Raw genomic sequence first — 19857 nt, 5'->3', positions numbered from 1 at the left:
AGGGAGAACTAATCTCCACTATCTTTTTGTTTTATGCGTTTGCAGCAATTTTAGCTAAATGAATTTTCAGGCTATAGGAAGAAAAGTGGGCTCTCATGCGCGCGCACGCGCGCGCGCACACACACACACACACAACCTTTCTGTATGTGTGCGCGAGGAAATTATAGCAGAACTCATGCATTAGCTGCACATTTTCCGGCAGCAGTGGGGGATACAGGCCGACTCAAAGTCCATGTCCTCTCTCTGCTTTCTTCAATGTAAACACGGTTTATGGTTGATTTCTGCCTCAGAGAAGCGAAAGCCTCTAATAACATGTTACAGTTTGTCAAAAACGGTGTTCGGAGAATTTAGACTCGTTCAGGTCGTTGCCAGCAACTGGTGTGTTTTTGTTGGGGGTTTATGGGGATCGGTTATTATTTAGTAAAAGACAATAATACATGATTTTGTTTTTCAAAAAAACATTTGTGTTCAGACCTGTTTACATTTATAAGTCTTGTGCTGCAGTTTACCACAAGTCATATAGGAGACACATGTTATGTGCAACAGAAAACTAGCACTGCATCACCCTAAACATATCACTATTGTGAAACATGGTGGTGGCAGCATTATGCTTTGGGGATTATTTTTTTCCCCTTACCATAATCAGCCAGTTACAGTTGGATACATTCAAACAAAGGATGTTGTTTGTGTTAGAATGGCCCAGTCAAATCCATTTCGGTATCTATGGCAACACTTGAAAATTGATGTTCAGTGATTCTATCATGTCTGACTTGGCTTGAGCTACTCTGCATGGGAAAAATTGATACAAAATTTGGAAAATCTCGATCTGCAAAGTATTGAGTTTAGTAGGAGTGAACAGATTATGCAAACCACTTTTCTTTTTTTTTGGAAAAATCAAAACGAAAAAAACAAACAAAACATGCATAATTTTACTTAATCTTCACAGGCACGCAACACTTTTGTGTGGATCTACAACATGAAATCCCAGTAAATCACGTTGGCGTTTGCGGTTTGTGGGGTACGAATACTTTTGTAGGGCACTGCATCTGTGTAATAATATAATCTGAGACTAGTTAAGTTGTGTTATTTGAAGAAAAGTATTTATTTACAACACACATGTACACATATACCCTTCAAAGTAAAAGCATACGACTCATGACTTTGTCTTCAAAGAAATTTTAAAAGATGTGCGTCATACATGTCTGAAGCAATGGATAGTGGAAGCATTGATAACACACACTCACACTCTCTCTCTCACACTCTCTCTCTCTCTCTCTCTCTACAACACACACATGTTCCCAGTCACATCAATACTGTTCCACACATGCAGCACACATAAAAACTGCTGGGCTTTTATTTTAGCCCTATGCTATTGAGACAGATGTTTGGTAGTTATAGCTGCAGATTTAATCAAAACTCAGGACCCAGTTTGATGAGTTAAGAGACTAAAAGGAGCCTCATCATTCTTCAACAGTCGCCATTTTGAATACATCAGCTTGATCGGACTTCAACAATCCTCTTCAAACAGGATGAAAAAAGACATTAGATGGTTAAAATGTTGCTGAATAAGAACAGTAATTGTGTTATGAACTTTAGTTCACACTAGAAAACCAGTTGTTTTTTTTTTTTACTTAAAACAACATTGGCCTTTCACATGCTAGGTAGCTAGTGCTAGCTAGTGCAAGTCTAGCTAGCTAAACAATTGGTTGTAAAGTATACTAAGTGTAACTTTTCTCATCTAAATTCAAGTTTTGTCAATAAAACTTCTAAATATACATTTTTTGACATTTATTTTTTTACTGCAGTAGTGAACTGAAAATAGTACATTTTAGCTTAAATATTAAGTCTTTATTATTCCTGGTAATTGGTCACTCTATTCATTCCTTCTTCTGTAGCTTTAGTGTAATACACTTGTCCATTTTAAACCTAAATAATGGTTTATATATAAAGATAAAGATCTTAGAAGCACTGTTAAGTCTAATTATGTTATAGTCTCATATATAGCAGGTGATGTTTTGATGCTTCTGACTTTTACGTACAATAATTTTTACCTTCAGCATAAAACACCCAGTAGAAAAAAAATCAGCTAGCCAAAAATGTTGGAATGGACGTACAGTTACTTTTTCACCACTGAGACATTTTTATTGAAAACAAGAAGATGTGTGCATTAGAACGGATTAATTTTGGACCCAGAAAAGGGTTGGCAAAATAACCTAGACTGGGCTGTTTTTAACCCAGCAGTTTTTAGAGTGTTACTTTTACATTCTCTCCTGTCTGTTGATCAGCATAATACCAACCTAGTCAAAAATAAAAGAAAAAAAAACAAGAGTGAACCGTGGCATAAATGTTGTTTTCCCAAAGCATCTGCATCGAATTATGAGAGGGAGAAAATCCATTGGCCGTGTGAACGCGAGTGCGCTGCCATGTGACGTTAAACGCACCGATAAGACCCTGGAAAAGATGTTCAATCGGATAGAGATGGAGAAAAAAACAAAAAAAAAAACATGTCTTCTGGGTCATACTTGCAACTTCCCCATCAACTGTGAAAAATTTCTAAAGAGTGCATCACCATGACGACACTAAGAGGATCTCTTCATCCTATACGTATAAAGTGAAAGCAGTAGAAAACGGGATGGCGGGGGGAAAACTTTGCCCGTCTGGTTGAAAAAAAAAGTGCAGCCAAATTGTCGGAAACATCTGCATCTTGTATGTCCGTGAGGAAACTGTGAGGAGTGGTAAAAAAAAAAATAAAAATAAATAAAAATCGAACAAAACCAACACCTGGATCGCCGACCTTTCCGATATTCCACAAAGGCTGTGAGAAAGTGCGGACATCGGATTTTACTTCGTTTTCCAAAACAAACAAAAATGCAACGTGGTTCAATGAAACTGGAGGTTGGGACAGTGCCTGCCCACACACACACACACACACACACACACACACACACACACACACGCACGCTCACACATGCACACCCACAGATAAGAGAATCCGCAAACAAACCAGAAAAAAGAGAAAAAAGTTCACATCCTTTTTTAAAAAATCTATTAGAAACAACATAATATGCAGAACAATACAATAGCATTTACAATACTTAGTTTCCCAGTTCTTGTGAGAGTCCAGCGTAATTTTACAACAGTATACAGTATATTTTCTTTCTCAACTCATTTCCCAAACTAGGGCTTGATATAGTTTTATACTTTTTAATTTCATCACTTTTGCCATCTCTCCATCCAGGTCTTAATCCACTGTATTTTCTTTTTAAAGGGCACCTCCTCCTGTCCTTTACAGACATTGGCTTCTCTTTGGTCCACATCCTCCGTCCCAAAGAGTAGAGCACTCCTCATGAAAAGAAGTCTTTTAACATTTGCCCTCAAGAGTCGAGAATAGATCAACCGGGTACCACATTTGCCGGAGGTACAGGTAAATCGCCCGAAAAGAGTCAATCACAATCACTTTGATGGAGGAATCCGCGTGGGGCGACTGGGCAGCAGCAAAGGGACTGAAGTCTTGTGCCAACCAGAGAACAAGAAGAAGAAGAAGAAGCGGTATTCTTTCAGGAGTCAGGTCTTCCTGCACTTGGCCGAATTTTGATCAACGCAGCTCAGTTCGATTCTGGTGGAAAGAGATCAGAGGCAGCCATGGAAGACGTCCAGGTGACGGGCGTCGGCCAGACGAAACGGTCACTGAGTCCGGAGTCTTGTTTTTGTTGGTTACTGGCGTCGGGAAGTCGAGGTGTGCCGTTCCTTAGCTCCACGGGCCTCTGGGAGACACACGATTCCCCTCCAGCTCTGAGGAGAGAGAATATTCAACTGATCAATACTCAATAATCGGTTTTAAACTGGCCGTATTAGACAGCACCGTAAATGACAGAGGGTATGGGAAGGTGTTCAGGTTTATGTGCAAGTGGCGTTTTGGGTGTACATCAAAAAGTTATCATTCAACCAAAGCCCCTGCTTCCACATGTTCACTGCGTCTTTTTTTTTTTTTTAATGGGTATTAGAGTAAAGGGGAGCAGGTAGAGAAACACACAATGCTAAATCAGAATGAAATACATTCATTTTCTGTTATAGCATGACAAAGTGTGAAAAACTTCAAGGAGTCTGCAGTACTTCAGAGCAGAAACTATTTCAGCAGCAGAACTTGTAACAATAAATAATTACACTAAATGAGTTAAATAACAATCAGTCATTAACAGCAATAATCAGTCAGACAGAAGCAGACATTTTCATGTTGACACATGTAAACATTGTGAGATTTCCTGTTGGAGTAGTTCAGTGTGATTATGTCCACACAGCAGGTCTTGATGCTCAATTCTATTTTTCTCCCTGAAATGTGATTTTTCTTGTCACTCATCTATTCATTAAATGTGACAGAAATCAGACTTCCGTGTGAACGGTTTACATACATAAAGTGCTCCGCATGCGCTAAAGAACGATGACGTCACACTGCAGCACAGAAGTAATAATGGACGGGAACTTTTGTGGATCGATTTTATAGTTTAGTCAGCAATGGGAGCTGAATCGTCCCAAGACCGTAACACAAAGGAAGCTACTAGCAAGAAAGAACAAGAGCTAGCAACGGCCTTTTGTGGAGCAACTTCTGTAGGGAAGTCTGTTTGGATGCGCTTCAGTGACAAAGATTTGTTTCCTAAGTTCATAATCATAATTTTCAGCCATCGTTTACATCGGGATTTAAAGCGTGTGGCTTTTCCTGGCACAGATATGTCTCACATCGGTGACATAAAGGGGGTATAAAATGCAACAAGACCGTTGAGACTTAAAAACAATCGGATATGAATCCAAATCAATACCACATATAGAAGTGGCACAGACCAGATTTGTTTGGGGTGAAAAAGCTCCGACGATGAAAAAGTTGCAGAAAAAGTGGCCAAAAAAAGTCAGACATGAGTCGCATTTGCCCGCTGTGTGAACGTAGTCTATGTGTCAACCAACAGAACCATGATAGTCTGGGTCAGAACCACAGCAGGAATCCACATACTGTGCCGATGCATGAGACGAACACAGAGGGTTTTGAAGGATGTAGTGAGTTAATCCTACACCCAACAGTAATGCTACTTTAACAGGAGGAAAGGACTTAAGAGACCAAACACACATGATCAGCTTGAAGCGATACCAAGTTTGAGTGCATAACATTTCCTGGATAATCTGTTGAACTGGACTACGAGGTAACTCGGAATTAGCCCTCGGTATTCTATCTGAAGAGAGACCAGTCAGCAACTGAGACAGACTCTCGCAAGCAATCCGGAACGACTTCAAACTGGTGCAGCTTGACGGCAAACTTCCTCAGAAACATGCAGAGGGTAAAGAAGAAGCCTTCCTCTTGGCAGCAACAAAGATGCTCATCCGTCTGTCAGCAGGTGGGGAGTGACCGGCGAGCGCACGTGACCGGCGTTGTTGTCAAAGCCAAAGAGCGAGAGGCGAGAGCCGCAGACGGCTGTCACCTGAGAGTGCCGTCCACGCGAATGCTGCACACACACACACACATTCACACACACGTATACACCAGGGGACCATTACAGACGAGACAAAAGCGCAAAAGGAAAAGGACAAGGAGCACGAGAACAATAATAGTTTCCTGCCTCCCCTCATCCATCAGTTTTCAACAAAGCAGAAAAAGTGTGGCTTGTTTAAGACAAGTGTGAAATATTGTGCTAGTTTAGTTGTAGCTATTTATGCTAATGGTGGGTTCTAGGTGTTATTTTCTATGTGACAGGCACTAAACTTTGAATCTTTTTGTCTAGATTCTAATGCAAATATCTTAGCACCCTGGAAATAAGACAAAAATAATTTGCATGTAACTTTTCAGCAAGATATGGGCGTTTGTTTTAAGTCAATAATTTCTTAACTTTGATGATAAAGTACCTGGCTCCACTGGTAGATGGGAAAAATGTCCTTAAATGTAAAATTATCTGCCAGTGGATCTAGTACTTTTTGCCAATATTAAGGAACTATTGACTTAAAACAAGCTTGTACAATCTTGCTGAAAAGTTACTTGTCAGTAAGTTTTGTCTCATTTCCAGTGTACTAAGGTATTTGCACTACAACCGGACCAGAAATACTTGGATTAATTCTGTTTTTGATCCTAAACTTCAGGATTTCCAGTCAGCAGAATTGAGTCAGATTTCCTAAAACCTTAGCAGGTGAACTCTAACAGACTATAATACTACTGGCGGAGTCGTGTGTCTTTCCTGCATTTTTTTCACCTCAGGTTAACAAGGCTGCACTGATTACTGCGGTAAACTCATGCCAAGAGGCCAATAATGCTATGAGTGCTTGGAAGAGCTCAACGTTGCTTATGGGGTTTTTCACCTAATAAGCAAATCAATACATTGAGCTGTAAGTCTCATTTCCTCGACTCTGAAGGGGGGATTCCACAGGGGCCGAATCAACAGGGACACACATTCACATGGACAATACAAGGGGCCACGCAAGCTCCATGGGGACGTGGTTTTCCTTTTTGTTTTTTTTGTTTTTGTTTTTGCTGTGTTCCTTCTTTTCCTTCCAGTTGCTTAATAGTCAAGGTTCCTCCACAGGAAAAAAAAAAAGAAGTTTTGTGTGATAGTTGGAGGGTTTGTGGAAGTTGGGGTTGAGGGAAGGGATCTTGACCCCCCATCGGCGGAAGATTAACAAATTTGCGCTTAATGATTTCAGCGATGAATTCTGGGACAAAGGGTCTCCAGCCGAGACTGGCGGAGAAAGCATCCGTTCATTCAAGCGTTGTCGATTTGGGGGGAGCTCCTAATGGGCAAGAACCGAGAAACAAATTCCATACTCTCTGCGTCATAATTAATTCTTCCACTCTGTGATAATTCTCCTGAAGCCCCAAAATTACAGTTTTTCAGGGGGGGGCGCACATGGCTAATTTTGTGTGAGAAGGAAAGCAAAGAGACAGAGAAGGAAAGGAGGGAAGGAAAAAAGGGAAACGGGGTAAGGGTCATCCGAGAGTAATTCCCGTCGCAATCAAAGGCTCGGCTCGCTTCTGCTCCACTTGCTGGGCTTCATCTCTGCTGACAGGTGTATTGTTTCGCAAGGGGATATAAGCTCCGTAATCATCATCGGGTGGAAGGCATAACGCTCTCCACTAAGCAGGACTAATTGGCTTTAGTTTTAACTAATGTTGCGGTGTGACTGCCAGGCACACCTTCTGTAGCCGAGGCTCGGCACAATAACCGCTCAATTTAGCCCCCGCAGTAACAAAAACCTCAAACGCCGCTAATGAAAATTGCTTATAAAATATAATGAACCTGTGCTCTCTTAATCAAATAAGATAACTGTCCCCACTCCTCCCTCATGTAATAACCTATTAATTTAATTGGTCGTGAAAGAGTATAACATGTCGCTTACTTTTAAATGACCTAGAAAAAAAAAAGGGGAGAGAGGAAGAAAATTCGACGGAGCTGATGAAGCTGTACGGGGGGAAAGACTAGTTTGCGGAGACGAGACTTTTTTTTTTCTGTCATCATCCGTCTCTCGGCTCCTCTCCTCTCCTCTCCTCTCCTCCGTCTCTCTCTCTCTCCATCCGCCCCTCCCATCTTCTTTCAGTCTACCTCGCCGTCTCTGTCCTTTATTTCCGTCTCTCCCTCTCTCTCCCTCCCTCCTCTCTACTCTTCACGTCTTTTCCGCGCTTCGCCCCGTCTCACCGAGGATTCCTCTGGTGGCCCAATTACGGGATTCAGCAGGCAAATTGAGGCTGTTTAAAGCGCGGTCTGCTGGGAAGGCTAGCAGCTGCTTGGAAAGAAAGCTGCCGAAACCGGCCCTCGTGTTTACTCACTTCACACGGCGGCGGCGACGACGCGGACAAAACAAGACAAAAAAAAAACAAAAAAAAACATGTTTAGCTTCTTCTTCTTCTTCTTCTCCTACCTTACTCTTCCTGCGTCCCGCGTGAGATGAGATCGCCAGTCTTCTGTTGTCGCCAACATTCGAGGCAGAATATATATATATATATATTTCCCACTACAGCGTATGAGCCTTGTGCAGAGGGTTAATGGTCCCTATTTTTGTAAACTGAATAAGTCAAATCCATTGGTCACACCTCCGGTGACGGCATATTTAATTTGGATCTAGTCAATTAGGCCCAGCTAAGCTCCATACCCTGCTGGCTACCTCCTCCATTTTGCAGTAGTTTGTGTCCCCTCTCTGTGCCAGGAGTAATCCTATTACCATACACACACACACACACCCACACACCTACACACACACATATACCACTATACGGGCCAGCGTGGAGGTACACAGGCTAACGCCCACGCATCAGCATGTATTTATTTCACTTATAAACGTTGTGTGGTGGCACAACACAGCAAGGGGAAAACAATGATGTTCGGCTGAGATTGGACCCGGCGCCGCTTTAAAACACAATGTGCGGCTGTGACACCATCCACAGCCTGTATACATCCAGAATTATGTGGGAGTCTGTTTTGCCCTGGGGCAAGAGTGAGGGAAGGAGTGAGAGAGAGAGAGAGAGAGAGAGAGAGCAGAGGGGAAGAGGGGGGAGAGAAGTGAGAAGGAAGAAGAAGAAGAAAAAAAAATCTAGAAAAAGGTGTTGTGTGAAAGAGATGGAGGGAGGAAAATTGACAGTGAGAAAAAGCACAATGTTGGAGCAAGCATGAGGAAGACAGTGAGGGTGGGTGGTGGTGGTGGTGGGCTCCCTGTAGCTGGTTAGTATGTGTGTATTAATGCGGCTCATGCATCAACAGCAACCCGGCAGATTTATGACACTTAAGGGGCGCGCACTTCTCTCGCTCTCCTTGCACCAGCAACGACTGCTTACATTTTTGCCAATCAGTCTGTTGCCATAGTAACCTTCTACCTGCCCCCTCCCTTCCCACTATAGGTCTCCACACCCATCCCCGCCCCCTTTCCTCTTCCTCCTCGCCACAAGCCAACACACACAAAAAAAATCTGTGTACAAACGGTTTATTCTTTCATAACTTTGTCTCTATTTTGAAGATTTTCTTTATTAGTAATCCGTACTGTAATATATTATTACACTGCGTGTTACTTTAAGCCTTCGTACTTCATCTCTCTCTCTCTTTTTTTTTTATTTTTTGGTTTTTTGCTTCTCCTGTTTGATTTTGTAGCTTTTGGACGTGTGACAACGACACACAGCGACAGAACGTACACAAAGAGTTACATGGATGAGATCAAAGGCTCTTATCACCACACCGAGGGTGGGAACGCCGAAGAAAAAAACTACAGTGGAAATCCGCTTGGTGGAGAACAAGAGAATGTTTGTATCTAAAACCCATCCAGACACGAAGAAAAATCAACTTCGGTTGCTTCAGGTTTCAGGTTTGAATGTGGAAACATTCAAACACAAACGAATGTTATTTTCAGTATCACTGAAAAGTGTCTAAAGATTAAGTAGGAAGGAAGCACGCAAATGTAAGAAGAGTTTAAAAAGAGGGTATATTTTGCGCCAAAAATCGTAATTAGGCTGCAAAAAAAGCAAAAGCAACTTTGGCAACCTTTTTGGAAATCTCAACGCGAAGGAACAGATCACTTCCCAGGGTGCTAGCTAACGAGTAACATAAAATGCTAACACATAATCTGAAACAAAAGTCATTTTGTCTTTGTTTTATATCTAACACCTGTTTTAGAGAGGTTTTCTTCAAACCTCTCTCACACAGTGTGACGTCACTTCTGCTCCCACAGCACATATATAAAAAAGTATACGATTTTTGGTGCCCTGATAAATATGCGTAGAAATACGTAGACCTCAATGAAACTAATCACAATACATTTAATTTTTATTAGCAGCGTAACCTTGAATTAAAAAAAAAACTACCCCCAATTTGAGTACAATGGGGAAAAATGTAAATTGAATGCTAAAATCTGACGCTTCTCCATTTTAGTTTAGATTCCGAGAAGAAGGAAGGTGCGCTCACTGGATCTTCAAAAGTTTTTGTGTCTTTTCCTTCTTCAGTTGTTGGTGCAGCGCTGCTACTGGCGAAGAGGTTAACAGGCTTTTGAAACTGCTTGGCTTGTTTGACACAATGAACCGCTGCAGCTGAAAACGTAACAGCGACTTTGGTCGCCAGCCGAACCAAGTCTACAGGACCATCAGGTGTGAAAACACCTTCAGATGCCACTCACACCTGAAGAGTGTAAGAAAAAGGACTACATCAGTCTAAAATCAGTTTGTTTAAGCGTCTACTTACATCCCCCATTGCGTTGTGATTGGTCAGACTCGGGTAGGGCTACATGTAGTGCCACTGACCTTCCATGCCCATGTTCATGCCCATTCCACCCATCGGCCCTGGAGGACACAAAGAGGAAACGTAAAAATTAAAAATGTGTAGCCTCTGGCTGACTGTGTACAAATTTACTGTTGATTACTTCAAACAGGAAATTGTTCAAAGCAGACCGCACTTAGCAACAGTGTGGTTTCACTATGAAGCTAATTTGACAGACAGCATGGCAACAAAGCCCCGTGGATTTGGCTGGGAGAGGTGTGTGGAAGTGTTTTGAGGTGGGGTGCAGGGTGGTTAAGTCGGCCGGCAGTTTATCTAAACCTGCTGACTTCGAGTGGAGGCTGAGATTGGGTTGCAGACTTGAGAGAGAATCACAGAAAACAGGGGATAGAGGAGGAGAAGAAGAGCTTAAGGACAAACTCTGGGATTAAAGCTGATGGCGTGAGAGAGGGACTGAGTTTTAAGGGGAGTGGGAGTGAGGAGGAGGAGGATGGTGGTGTAATGTGATTGAGCACACCTGTTCTGGTGTATCCAGGAAGGAGGGGGAGGAAACGGTGTGTGTGTGTGTGTGTGCACACCTGTTCTGGTGTATCCAGGAAGGAGGGGGAGGAAACGGTGTGTGTGCGTGTGTGCATATCTTTCTAAGTGTTTTTGGGAGTGCACATCCTGCTGTTTCTACCCAAAGCAACAAGCAGCGACTGCAAAAGTTCACAATAAGAGTTTTTCTGTCAGCGTGAAGATGAAATTAAACATCAACATGGCCGAAGAACACATCTACGTCTGAAGAAATGCAGAGGAGGACACAAAGGTTGAAGAGGGCGAGGTGATGTTGGGAGGAAAATGGGTGGAAGCGAGCCAAAGAAACCCGCAGGAACAGACTGAAGACAGATAGGAGGAACAACAGAGTGAAGAAAAGGACAGACACGCAGAGAAAGCCATACCAGGTGGTCTGATTCCCATGTGCTGCTGGCCGTCCATGACGAAGCCACCCATTGGCTGGCCATCTGGATTGTAAGGAGCTCCTTGACTTACTGTGGATGCGGGAGAAGAAGAGGGAGGGAGGGAAGGAGGGACCGGTGGGAAGGAGCAGAGTGGTCAATTAGTCCTTTTAATTAAAGCTCAGCGGACGGTGCGGGATCATCTGTTGGCTGGTGCACGCACAGGAAGACTCTGCTGCCTTTCCACGTCACTCTGCTCCATGCTGCTACGGCTAGCTGTCCGCTGTAAGCCCCTGATGGACTTTAACGCAGATAAATGCTCTAACAGGGATCAGAATGAGAGTTTAATCTACGCTATGGCACATTTAAGACACGGACCGACTTTAGTTTGAGGGATTGACTTGGTGAAATTTTATTTTGATGCTTATGTTGAGTTCTATCTAAATGTCAAGACTGCAGGATTCTGCCATGGGGCCAGAAGCTCTGAAAACAGTCGAGAAGTCATATGTGTCACCAAAAATGTAATATATTTATTTTAATTATTTGAAAGACCAACACAAAGAGGTGGATCGATGGGAAGCTAGTTTTCCAGATTGTATTTAGACTTCCCTGTCTGCACTAAGGAAAGCTACTTTTTATTTACGCTGAAATGACAATCAATACAGTTTGAGTATTGTGATTTTAATTTGGTTTCTTATTTAATGAAAACACTGAGGTTGTAAAGTTGTGTGGGGTTTTTTTCTTGCATTAGCGGTATACTCAAAGTTTTGTGAAAATTTGTAGAGGAAACGTCAAATGGGTCAACGAGGACACCAATGTCGTCATGACAGCGAAGGGTTATTAAACATGTGGACTCTTATTTAGTAATAAAGAGACTTTTGAAGACAAATTATTACACCAGATCTTATTTAGGGGCATATGAGTAAAGGGGTGCACATTTGAAACCTGACAACTCTATATCCCGTTCTTTCCGTTTCACTGTTTTACATTGTATTGGTCTACCATGTGAAATTTCAATCATTCAAATGTGAGATTATAACCAGAGAAAATATAAAAAAAGTTTCAAGGGGGGTGAATTCTTTCATATTGGCTAGTAAAGGTCTATGTGGCAAGATTCTTTGCCCAAATCCAGATTTAAATGTAATCTTATTTGCCTGCTGAAGCAGCCAACAGGTAGATTTTAAATGTCACATGCGGGAACATTTCAAATTTCATTTTGTAAATCCAAAACATTTCAGTGATTTCATTTTGACTGTCCCGCTTGACATGTCCAGCCACTCCAATAGATATTTAATAAAAGACACGTTGGCACGTAATACAGCAATGCTTTTAACGTAAACCGTTGCTGCCCCCCGATGTATAATTATACATACGATCAAAGGAGCAAAATGAGATCCAGGTTGAGGCCCGATCCAGTTTTCAACAAAAGTTCATTCTTACTGATTGGTCCCAGAATCTGCTCCTATCTTAATACTTTATCTTATAAATACGGACTAAAACTGAGCAGCAAGAATATGTGCAACCCGATCCGGTTCCTTATTTTCTGCACCCCTCCATTGTTCTGCTCCCATAGAAAGCCACTTACCTTCGATTTAGGCCGTTTGGCGGCCAGTCAAGCAAAAGCAGGACCTCGGCCCCACTGAATGCCTTTGAACTTTACTACCCCCCCCCAACCACCCTACCCTCTCCCTTAATGCCACCATGACCTCTCACCCCTATTACAGGTAATAAAGTTTACAGCAGTCCAAAACCAAGCCATGCACCAGGGGGACTGCTCACTCCTTCCCCCCTTGCTCCCTAAAACAGCCGCAAATAGAGTGGAGGGAGGGTGTTTAAAGGAGTTGGGAGTTGCGGGGTGGAAGGGGTGGGGGTAAAAACAGGTCCAGAGCCAAAAAAGCCAATCAGCGGTCAAACCAAAAAAAGAAACGGGCGTAGGTCTCTCTAGGTTATAGTTTGAGCCTTGGTGGAGGATTTGTTTTTGTTTTTTTCTTTTTTTTTTACTTTGTACCTGTTTGGTGAAAAGGGGCAGGAAGGGGTTAAGAACAAACTATTCTGAGAACACAGCTAGCTTTGTGAGCAGGATAACAAGAAAAAAAAAAGTCTCTCATCATTAATGAGAGCTGGTCGTTTCGCCGCTTTGCCATTTCATACTTTGGCCGCTTTAGTCGTCTCCAATGCTGGGATTTTGTACCCATCTTGGAGTTGTTTTTGTCCTGACCACAAATCAATTCAAAGCCACCATAGGAACGTTTCGTGCAAGCCATGTATCAATTTGTACCTAGTTTGTCATCCATGGGTAAATCTGACGTCAGGACTTGTCCAAATTGTTGGCAAATTGTAGGAAAGGCCAACATGTGGGTACAAAGTAGGGTTACGAATTGGCAAAGAGGTGAATACTTTACTTTTTCACTCCACATGGCACGTCACGGTTGATTAATGGTTGCTGTTAATGTCGAGATATTTCGCCTTTTAACTTTATTGGTCAGTACAGAGGGAAGGGGGGGAATTCCCTGAAGGATTTGGACATTCCAAGAAGGGCGCATCAGTCCCGTATTTACCCACTGAGAGGCCTCCGGGTGCATGGACTCGGGCTGGCTTAAGCCTGTGCGACTTGAAAACAGTAACTATAGGAGACTTGCCTGCACGGTTTGACTGGTCGATCATGGGCTGCACTATTCTCCTCCGCGCATTAATGAACCTGCAGAGAGCGGGGGGTGAGGGAGGAACGGAGGGGAGGAGGAGAGAAAAGGAAGGAGAGGAGACAAAAACACAGAAACACAGTCAGAGCTTTACTCAAAACAAGATTAAGGGGGGGAAAAATGCTGACTAATACCCAGAAGATCTTGGCAGGCAGCACAAAAACCACCACATTTCCAAAGTCGCCTTTTTCTCTTTAGAAAACCATAACAGTGATAAGGAGTAATTATTCTCCCATAAGTGACGCTGAGCCCCAGTAAAGCTGCTGCAGAGCAACAGCGAAAGTCACATCTTAACTGCCTCAGTTATTAAAATAGTTGTCTTTGAACAGTCAGGGACTCCAGAACTTGTGGAAACCTGCCTAAAAAAAAAAAAAAAAAAAAAAAAAAAAAAAAAAATCAAGAGTCAGCCTGAACACTGGGGTCTTTGTGGAGGCAGGATCTTCTCTCTGTGCCTGTCTGGAAACATTGCGACCCGTCTCTTTTTATCCGCCTCCCGACGGGCTGAGATTGCTGACGGTTTAACACGCTCGGCTTCGAACACGGCGGGGTGTTGCTGACGGAGACGCGTGGCACGTTGCCTCTGGTGAGAGGCATTGTTTTTATCCAGTGACAGGTGACCGTGTGTTACTTCTTTTAGTCTGTGCAGTTTTTGTGCACTAACCTCTTCATGACCTCCTGTAAAAGTGCACAATCAAACCATTGGTATTTCTGTCCTTAATAGGACACGGTCTTGAACTCTGTTCATTTTTTTTTTTTTTTTTGTTACTCCATTAGTGCCTAACCCCAACATCACCCTGAACTTAGCCATTGTCAGTACATAACTCAACTCTTTCACACCTTACCTCTAACCCTTAACCCCAGGAATCTGGTTGGGCTTTTGCTGCCTGTAAGGACTATTGCTTCTAAAGAAAGTAAGGGATTGTATCAGAAGAAGTCTTGAAGACATAAAAAGTACAACTGGACCTGGTAAGATACAAATAAATTTTGCTGGATGATAAATTGTCCCAGGCATTATTGCGATAAACGATAATATTGTTGCTGTGAGACGATTTTCAAGTAATATTACAGTAATGGCATAATAGTGCAAGAACACAGTCTCAAAGATCAATAAACAATGGAACTGGAAGACATTTTAAATATCCAAAATAATACAACAGAAACAACAAATAAAATGAATTGTGAAGTTTCTATGAAAAAAAAGTCGTCCTTCAAAAAAATGGCTAGTTGGGACCAAATCACCAAACTGAAGACTTTTGTCATCCAGTTTTTGGTAAAAAAGGGAGAGACAAGTCAAAAACGATAACTCGTAAAAATAGAAATTACTGAACTCATTTTAATTTATGTGATTGATTGATTTACTGCGACAGGCCTAAGTATAACTAGAGAACAGATTATATCTCATCTTAACATGGCGTTATGTTGACTTTCTACATTCAAAAACAACATTGTGACACTAAAACTGGGACTTGGTCACCTTTAGTCTTACTGGTCTTCAGAAAACATCATGACACTGAAAAACACCCCAAAGAGGCAACACAAACAAACACAAACTCATTTTTAAAACAGTTTCTTGCACTTTTATCACACACAGAGTTAATGCCTCTCCTGGATGTATTCACACCTATTAATTGTGCATGTTCACATAGGAACCGATCTGGCCTCTGTCAGCCTAACCCCTTCTGAAATGACCCTTTGGCCTGTAATGACCCCAAGGAGAGAGGACTCTCGGGGGGCTTCTGACTTGATTTATGTGTTCCTGCTGTTCCCCGACCGGACACTTCTGTTTCATCTCTGAAAGGGGAGGGGAGGGGGCATAAACCGAACTTAAGGGGGGGAACAATGGTAGTGGGAGACTTTTTAAAAAGCTGGAAAATGAAACGTTTATGAGCTCAGGGTATGGGCGAGAAGGGGAGGAAGGAGACAAAGGGACGCAAACATGCCACATCTGTTTGGACCCCGAAGAGCGAGGGGAACTCCCTTGCTTTAAATTTCTTTAATATTCCCTCATCAGAAGTGCTTTTGTGTTCCTCCTCGGTTTTATGGTTTGAAGACGGACCTGCAGGGAATTAGGGAGACAGAGGATGGCAACGCGAGACAGTAAAAAAGAACGATTAACAGCCTTATTGTTTGCTGGTATTTTCTTTACAACTGTTATGTCCTTTATTGCATAAACACAAACTCTTACCAAGTATTTCTGGTCCAATTTCTAATACAAATGCCTTAGTATCCTTAAAAAACAAAGACAAATCTGGCTTATATGTCACTTTTCAGGAAGATATAGAGCTTGTTTTAAGTCAATAATTACTTGATAATGATGAAGAAGTATTAGTTCGTCTTGCAGATCATTTCACTTATAACATGGGAAAAATGTCTTGATAGAAGTGAAATAATCTGCCAACACTTTATCAATATTATGAAATTATTTACTAAAAACAAGCTCCTATTTCTTGCTGAAAAGTTACTTGTAAGTTAGTTTTGTCTTACTTAAAGTGTACAAAGATACTTACACTAGAAACTAGACCAAAAATAGATTTTTGTGGTTTTGCCGCGTTTAAGCTGCCTCAGAAACACTTCTTGTGAATAGAAGCAAAAACAACATAATTGGAAGTGGAGCTGGTAGCAGTTTTCCTTCTATATTTGCTACATTTGCCGATATGGAATTTCAAAGGAGAGAGGAGAAAGAAATCTAAAAAGAAAAGGGAGGAATGCAAGAATGCACTGACATGGCAGAGCACCATCAAATGAGGGAACGTCTGGAGTTTTATCACCAATGCTCGCTCTCCCTCTCTTGTCCCCCCCAAACCCCCCCACCAACCGTTACCCTGTTTTTGCTGGGGGGGTGAGGAAGATATGGAAGGAGGAGGAGGAGCGAGGGCAAAGAGGGTTGAGGGAGGCCTGAGCATTCCTTTAACTCTCCTCTCCTCTGCACTTCAAACCCTTCGCAGAAGGGACGAGGTCATCCTGAGGCCAACGCTGGCTAAGGATTGACCTCTTCTTCTTCTTGACGTTCCCCAATGTCTCCTTGCATCTGTTCTCGCTCTGCTTTGCCCCTTCTTTTCCTTCCTCTTTACGTCTTGCGTGGAAAGTTAGGCAATCAGCTCGAAACTCGACGTCAGTTCTAAGAACTAAACATTTTATTGCGTTGGGCTCGCAACTCTTGAGCAAGTTCGGCTCTGCCTATCTGTATCTGCTTCCTCCTCCAGCTGGCTCTTGCTTATCATCCTTTACGGTGGAAAATGGCAAGCCTACTCCCTTAGCAACGAATCTACAGTCTGACCCTGCACACTCCCTCCGCCTCTCAGAAACCCATGCCGGTTTCCTGTCCCTTTCGTCCCCGTATCTGCGGCCAGATGCACCATGGGGCCTGGAACAAAGGATAAAATGCCTCTCTTAATAGCAGCCGAGGGAATGGAGAGATGGAGAGAAAGAGAATAGGAGGAGTGAGAGCGTCTGAGGGGGTGAAAAAAGAAAAAGCAAGGGGCTCTGCAAACCAGACACTCTTGCTGTGCCCGTTAATAAGCCGTCGCAGAGAAAGACTGGAAGAGAAGATGAAAGAGTGAAGAAGAAGAGGAGGGGAGAGAGAAAAGAAAACCAGAGTGAAGCTTCACCTTTGCGCGACCCCCCGGGTGCTACAGGGCCGGTGTTTATGGCCTGCTCACTCCCCGGCCTCCCATCCAACACAATGAGCTTCACTATCCGGCCCGGCGACTGGGCGACAATGGCCGGGCTATTTTGGCGTGACACGCCGCCGCTGGCGGTACGCATAAAGTTGGGTTAAAAAAAAAAAAAAACACGGAAGAGGGAAGACGACTTGCGAAGGTCGGGGAATCCATCACACTCTGAATGCCATCAGAGGTCAGGAGTTGGAGTCCAACCAGGGACGCATATGTTTGACATACGAATGAACCGACGGAACAGTGGATCCAAAAACATGCCAACCAGATGCCAGAACCAGAACCAGAACCACTGGTTCTGGTTCTGGTTCTGGGTTGAGAGACTGGGTTGGATTTATTGTGTCTGTATCCAACGTTATACACAAAGGGTTTGTAAAAGTATTCATGCCGCTTTAACTTTTTCACATTCACTCATGGTAAAAAATCCTCCTGCATTTTCATCTGTTTATGGAACAGATCAAACTAAAGTGGTTCACACTGTTCATTACTGCAACAGGTCAGTCAGAACCCTGCTGATCGTGTTCTCACTAGAACCAGGAGGATAGAAAACATCACCCCAAATCTGAAGTCCTTCCTCTGGCTTCATGTAGCTCAGAGGCCTCAAATGACTTCTGTTAGTTTATAAATCACTGAATGGCTCATTACCACAATACATTAAAGATCTACCGTTGTCGTAGCAACCTTCCAGACCTCTCAGGTCTTCGAGTACCGGTTCTGCTCTGCATGTCCAGAACCAGAACCAAACACAGAGGAGCAGCATTCAGCTTCTATGCACCACAAATCTGGAACACACATCAGGAAAACTGCAAAACAGCTGAAACACAGAGTTCCTTTAAATCAGTTCAGTTTCCTTTGATTAGTAGTATCTGGAACATTGTTTGACATACTTGATGTGTACTGATGGTTTTGATAATGACATTTGACAAAATATGTTAATTACTTGTTTCATAATCGGTGATTGTATTATGTTTTTATGATGTAAAGTACTTTGAACTGTCTTGTTGATGGAATGTGATGCAGACTACTCGTGTGAAAACAAACGTATGGTTTTCAAGATATGTACATCTACAGACTGATATTTGAAAATTGTTTGTTTGCAAGGAGCGTTTAGTTGGGCATCTTGTTTTAAAGCGTAACCATCTGATTACCTTCCTTGTCTTTGCCAAAGGACGCCTTCCACACAGCATGATGCTGCCACCACTGTGTTTAGGACATTGAAAGTTTTTTTTTCATTTTCTCTTCCCCTTCATTGGTTTAGACAAATTAGGTGGATTTGGAATGCTATTTTTTATCGGCATCAGAGCAAAAGGGTTTCAACAACAAATACACGCCACACTTTTCAGATCTTTAAACCCCCCTTAGCTGCCATCCCAAAAACACTTACATGAATGACAGTTAGGGTTTTAATCTTTAAAAATAACGCATCATTTTTTATTCCACTTCACAATTATGCGTTACTCTGATAAACTACATTGAAGGTTGAGGTTGTGGTGTGACAAAATGTGCAAAAGTTCAAGAGTTATGAGGACCGAACACTTCTAATGTAATGATTAATTCACCAACCTTTTCTCCCTCCTTCACTGGGAAGAGTGGAACTGATTGCGACGGCGTCTGCCAAGCCCTTGCTAATGTCCCATTCTGATTACACACACACACACACACACACACACACACACACACAAAGATTCACAGACATACCGAGTCGAGTCAGCTGCACACAGGTGTACGCGAAGCGCACGTGAAATGCCCAATTAAAAGCAAGAAATTGTCTTTTTCATCAGCTGCCTTTGTTGCGTGACCAATTAGGGGATAATTTAATAACGAGCATTGGAAAGATGCAGATTGGATACACAAAAGGTTACTCTGCGAGCTCATTGATTTAAATTCAAGTGCAGTTCCTCGGGATCTGCGGCGCACGTCGTCACACGTCTCCTGAGCCCACAACCGGCTATTACGCCAGTAAGACGAGACAGAAACACACAAACACACACACGCGCGCGCGCACACACACACGAGACGAGCGCTGCGTCCTCGGCGCTCACTCACCAGTTAGTAACCTGAGACAATTTCTGCACACTCATGCGGCCTGCACAAACTCCCCACGTTTTGCAGCACAGCTGGATATTTCGGGATCGGCTCCATTCATTCTGAAGCAGTCGGCACATTTCGGCGCGCGCCAACAGAGAGTCTGACCTGCATATTCATATCCGAGAGCCGCTTAAAATAACTCTGCAACCACACACACACACACACACACACACACACACACACACACACACACACACACACACACACACAAAGATGCACAGACATACCGAGTCGAGTC

General features: G+C 42.8%; 1 protein-coding gene across 2 annotated transcripts in view; it reads right to left on the bottom strand.

Moving 5' to 3' along the window:
* Window positions 1–1081: 1081 nt before the first annotated feature.
* The window catches only part of meis1b (Meis homeobox 1 b), a 115023-nt gene continuing 96247 nt past the window's right edge, over window positions 1082–19857 (bottom strand). Inside the window, exons 10-13 of one of the 2 annotated variants that reach the window (XM_007551085.2) lie at window positions 13798–13856; window positions 11162–11251; window positions 10188–10285; window positions 1082–3792 (exon numbers count right to left, since the gene is read on the bottom strand). In XM_007551085.2, coding sequence (XP_007551147.1) covers window positions 10227–10285; window positions 11162–11251; window positions 13798–13856 — 208 coding nt within the window. In that variant the 3' untranslated portion in view covers window positions 1082–3792; window positions 10188–10226. Of the gene's footprint in view, window positions 3793–10187; window positions 10286–11161; window positions 11252–11892; window positions 13857–19857 lie in introns of those variants that run through there. The other variant, XM_007551083.2, reaches the window with a different exon arrangement.

The sequence above is a fragment of the Poecilia formosa genome, unplaced genomic scaffold, assembly GCF_000485575.1.
Source record: "Poecilia formosa unplaced genomic scaffold, Poecilia_formosa-5.1.2 Scaffold40, whole genome shotgun sequence".
Classification (NCBI taxonomy): Eukaryota; Metazoa; Chordata; class Actinopteri; order Cyprinodontiformes; family Poeciliidae; genus Poecilia; species Poecilia formosa.
The sequence above is the reverse complement of the archived record's forward strand: the minus strand, read 5'-3'. Positions and strand labels throughout refer to the sequence as shown.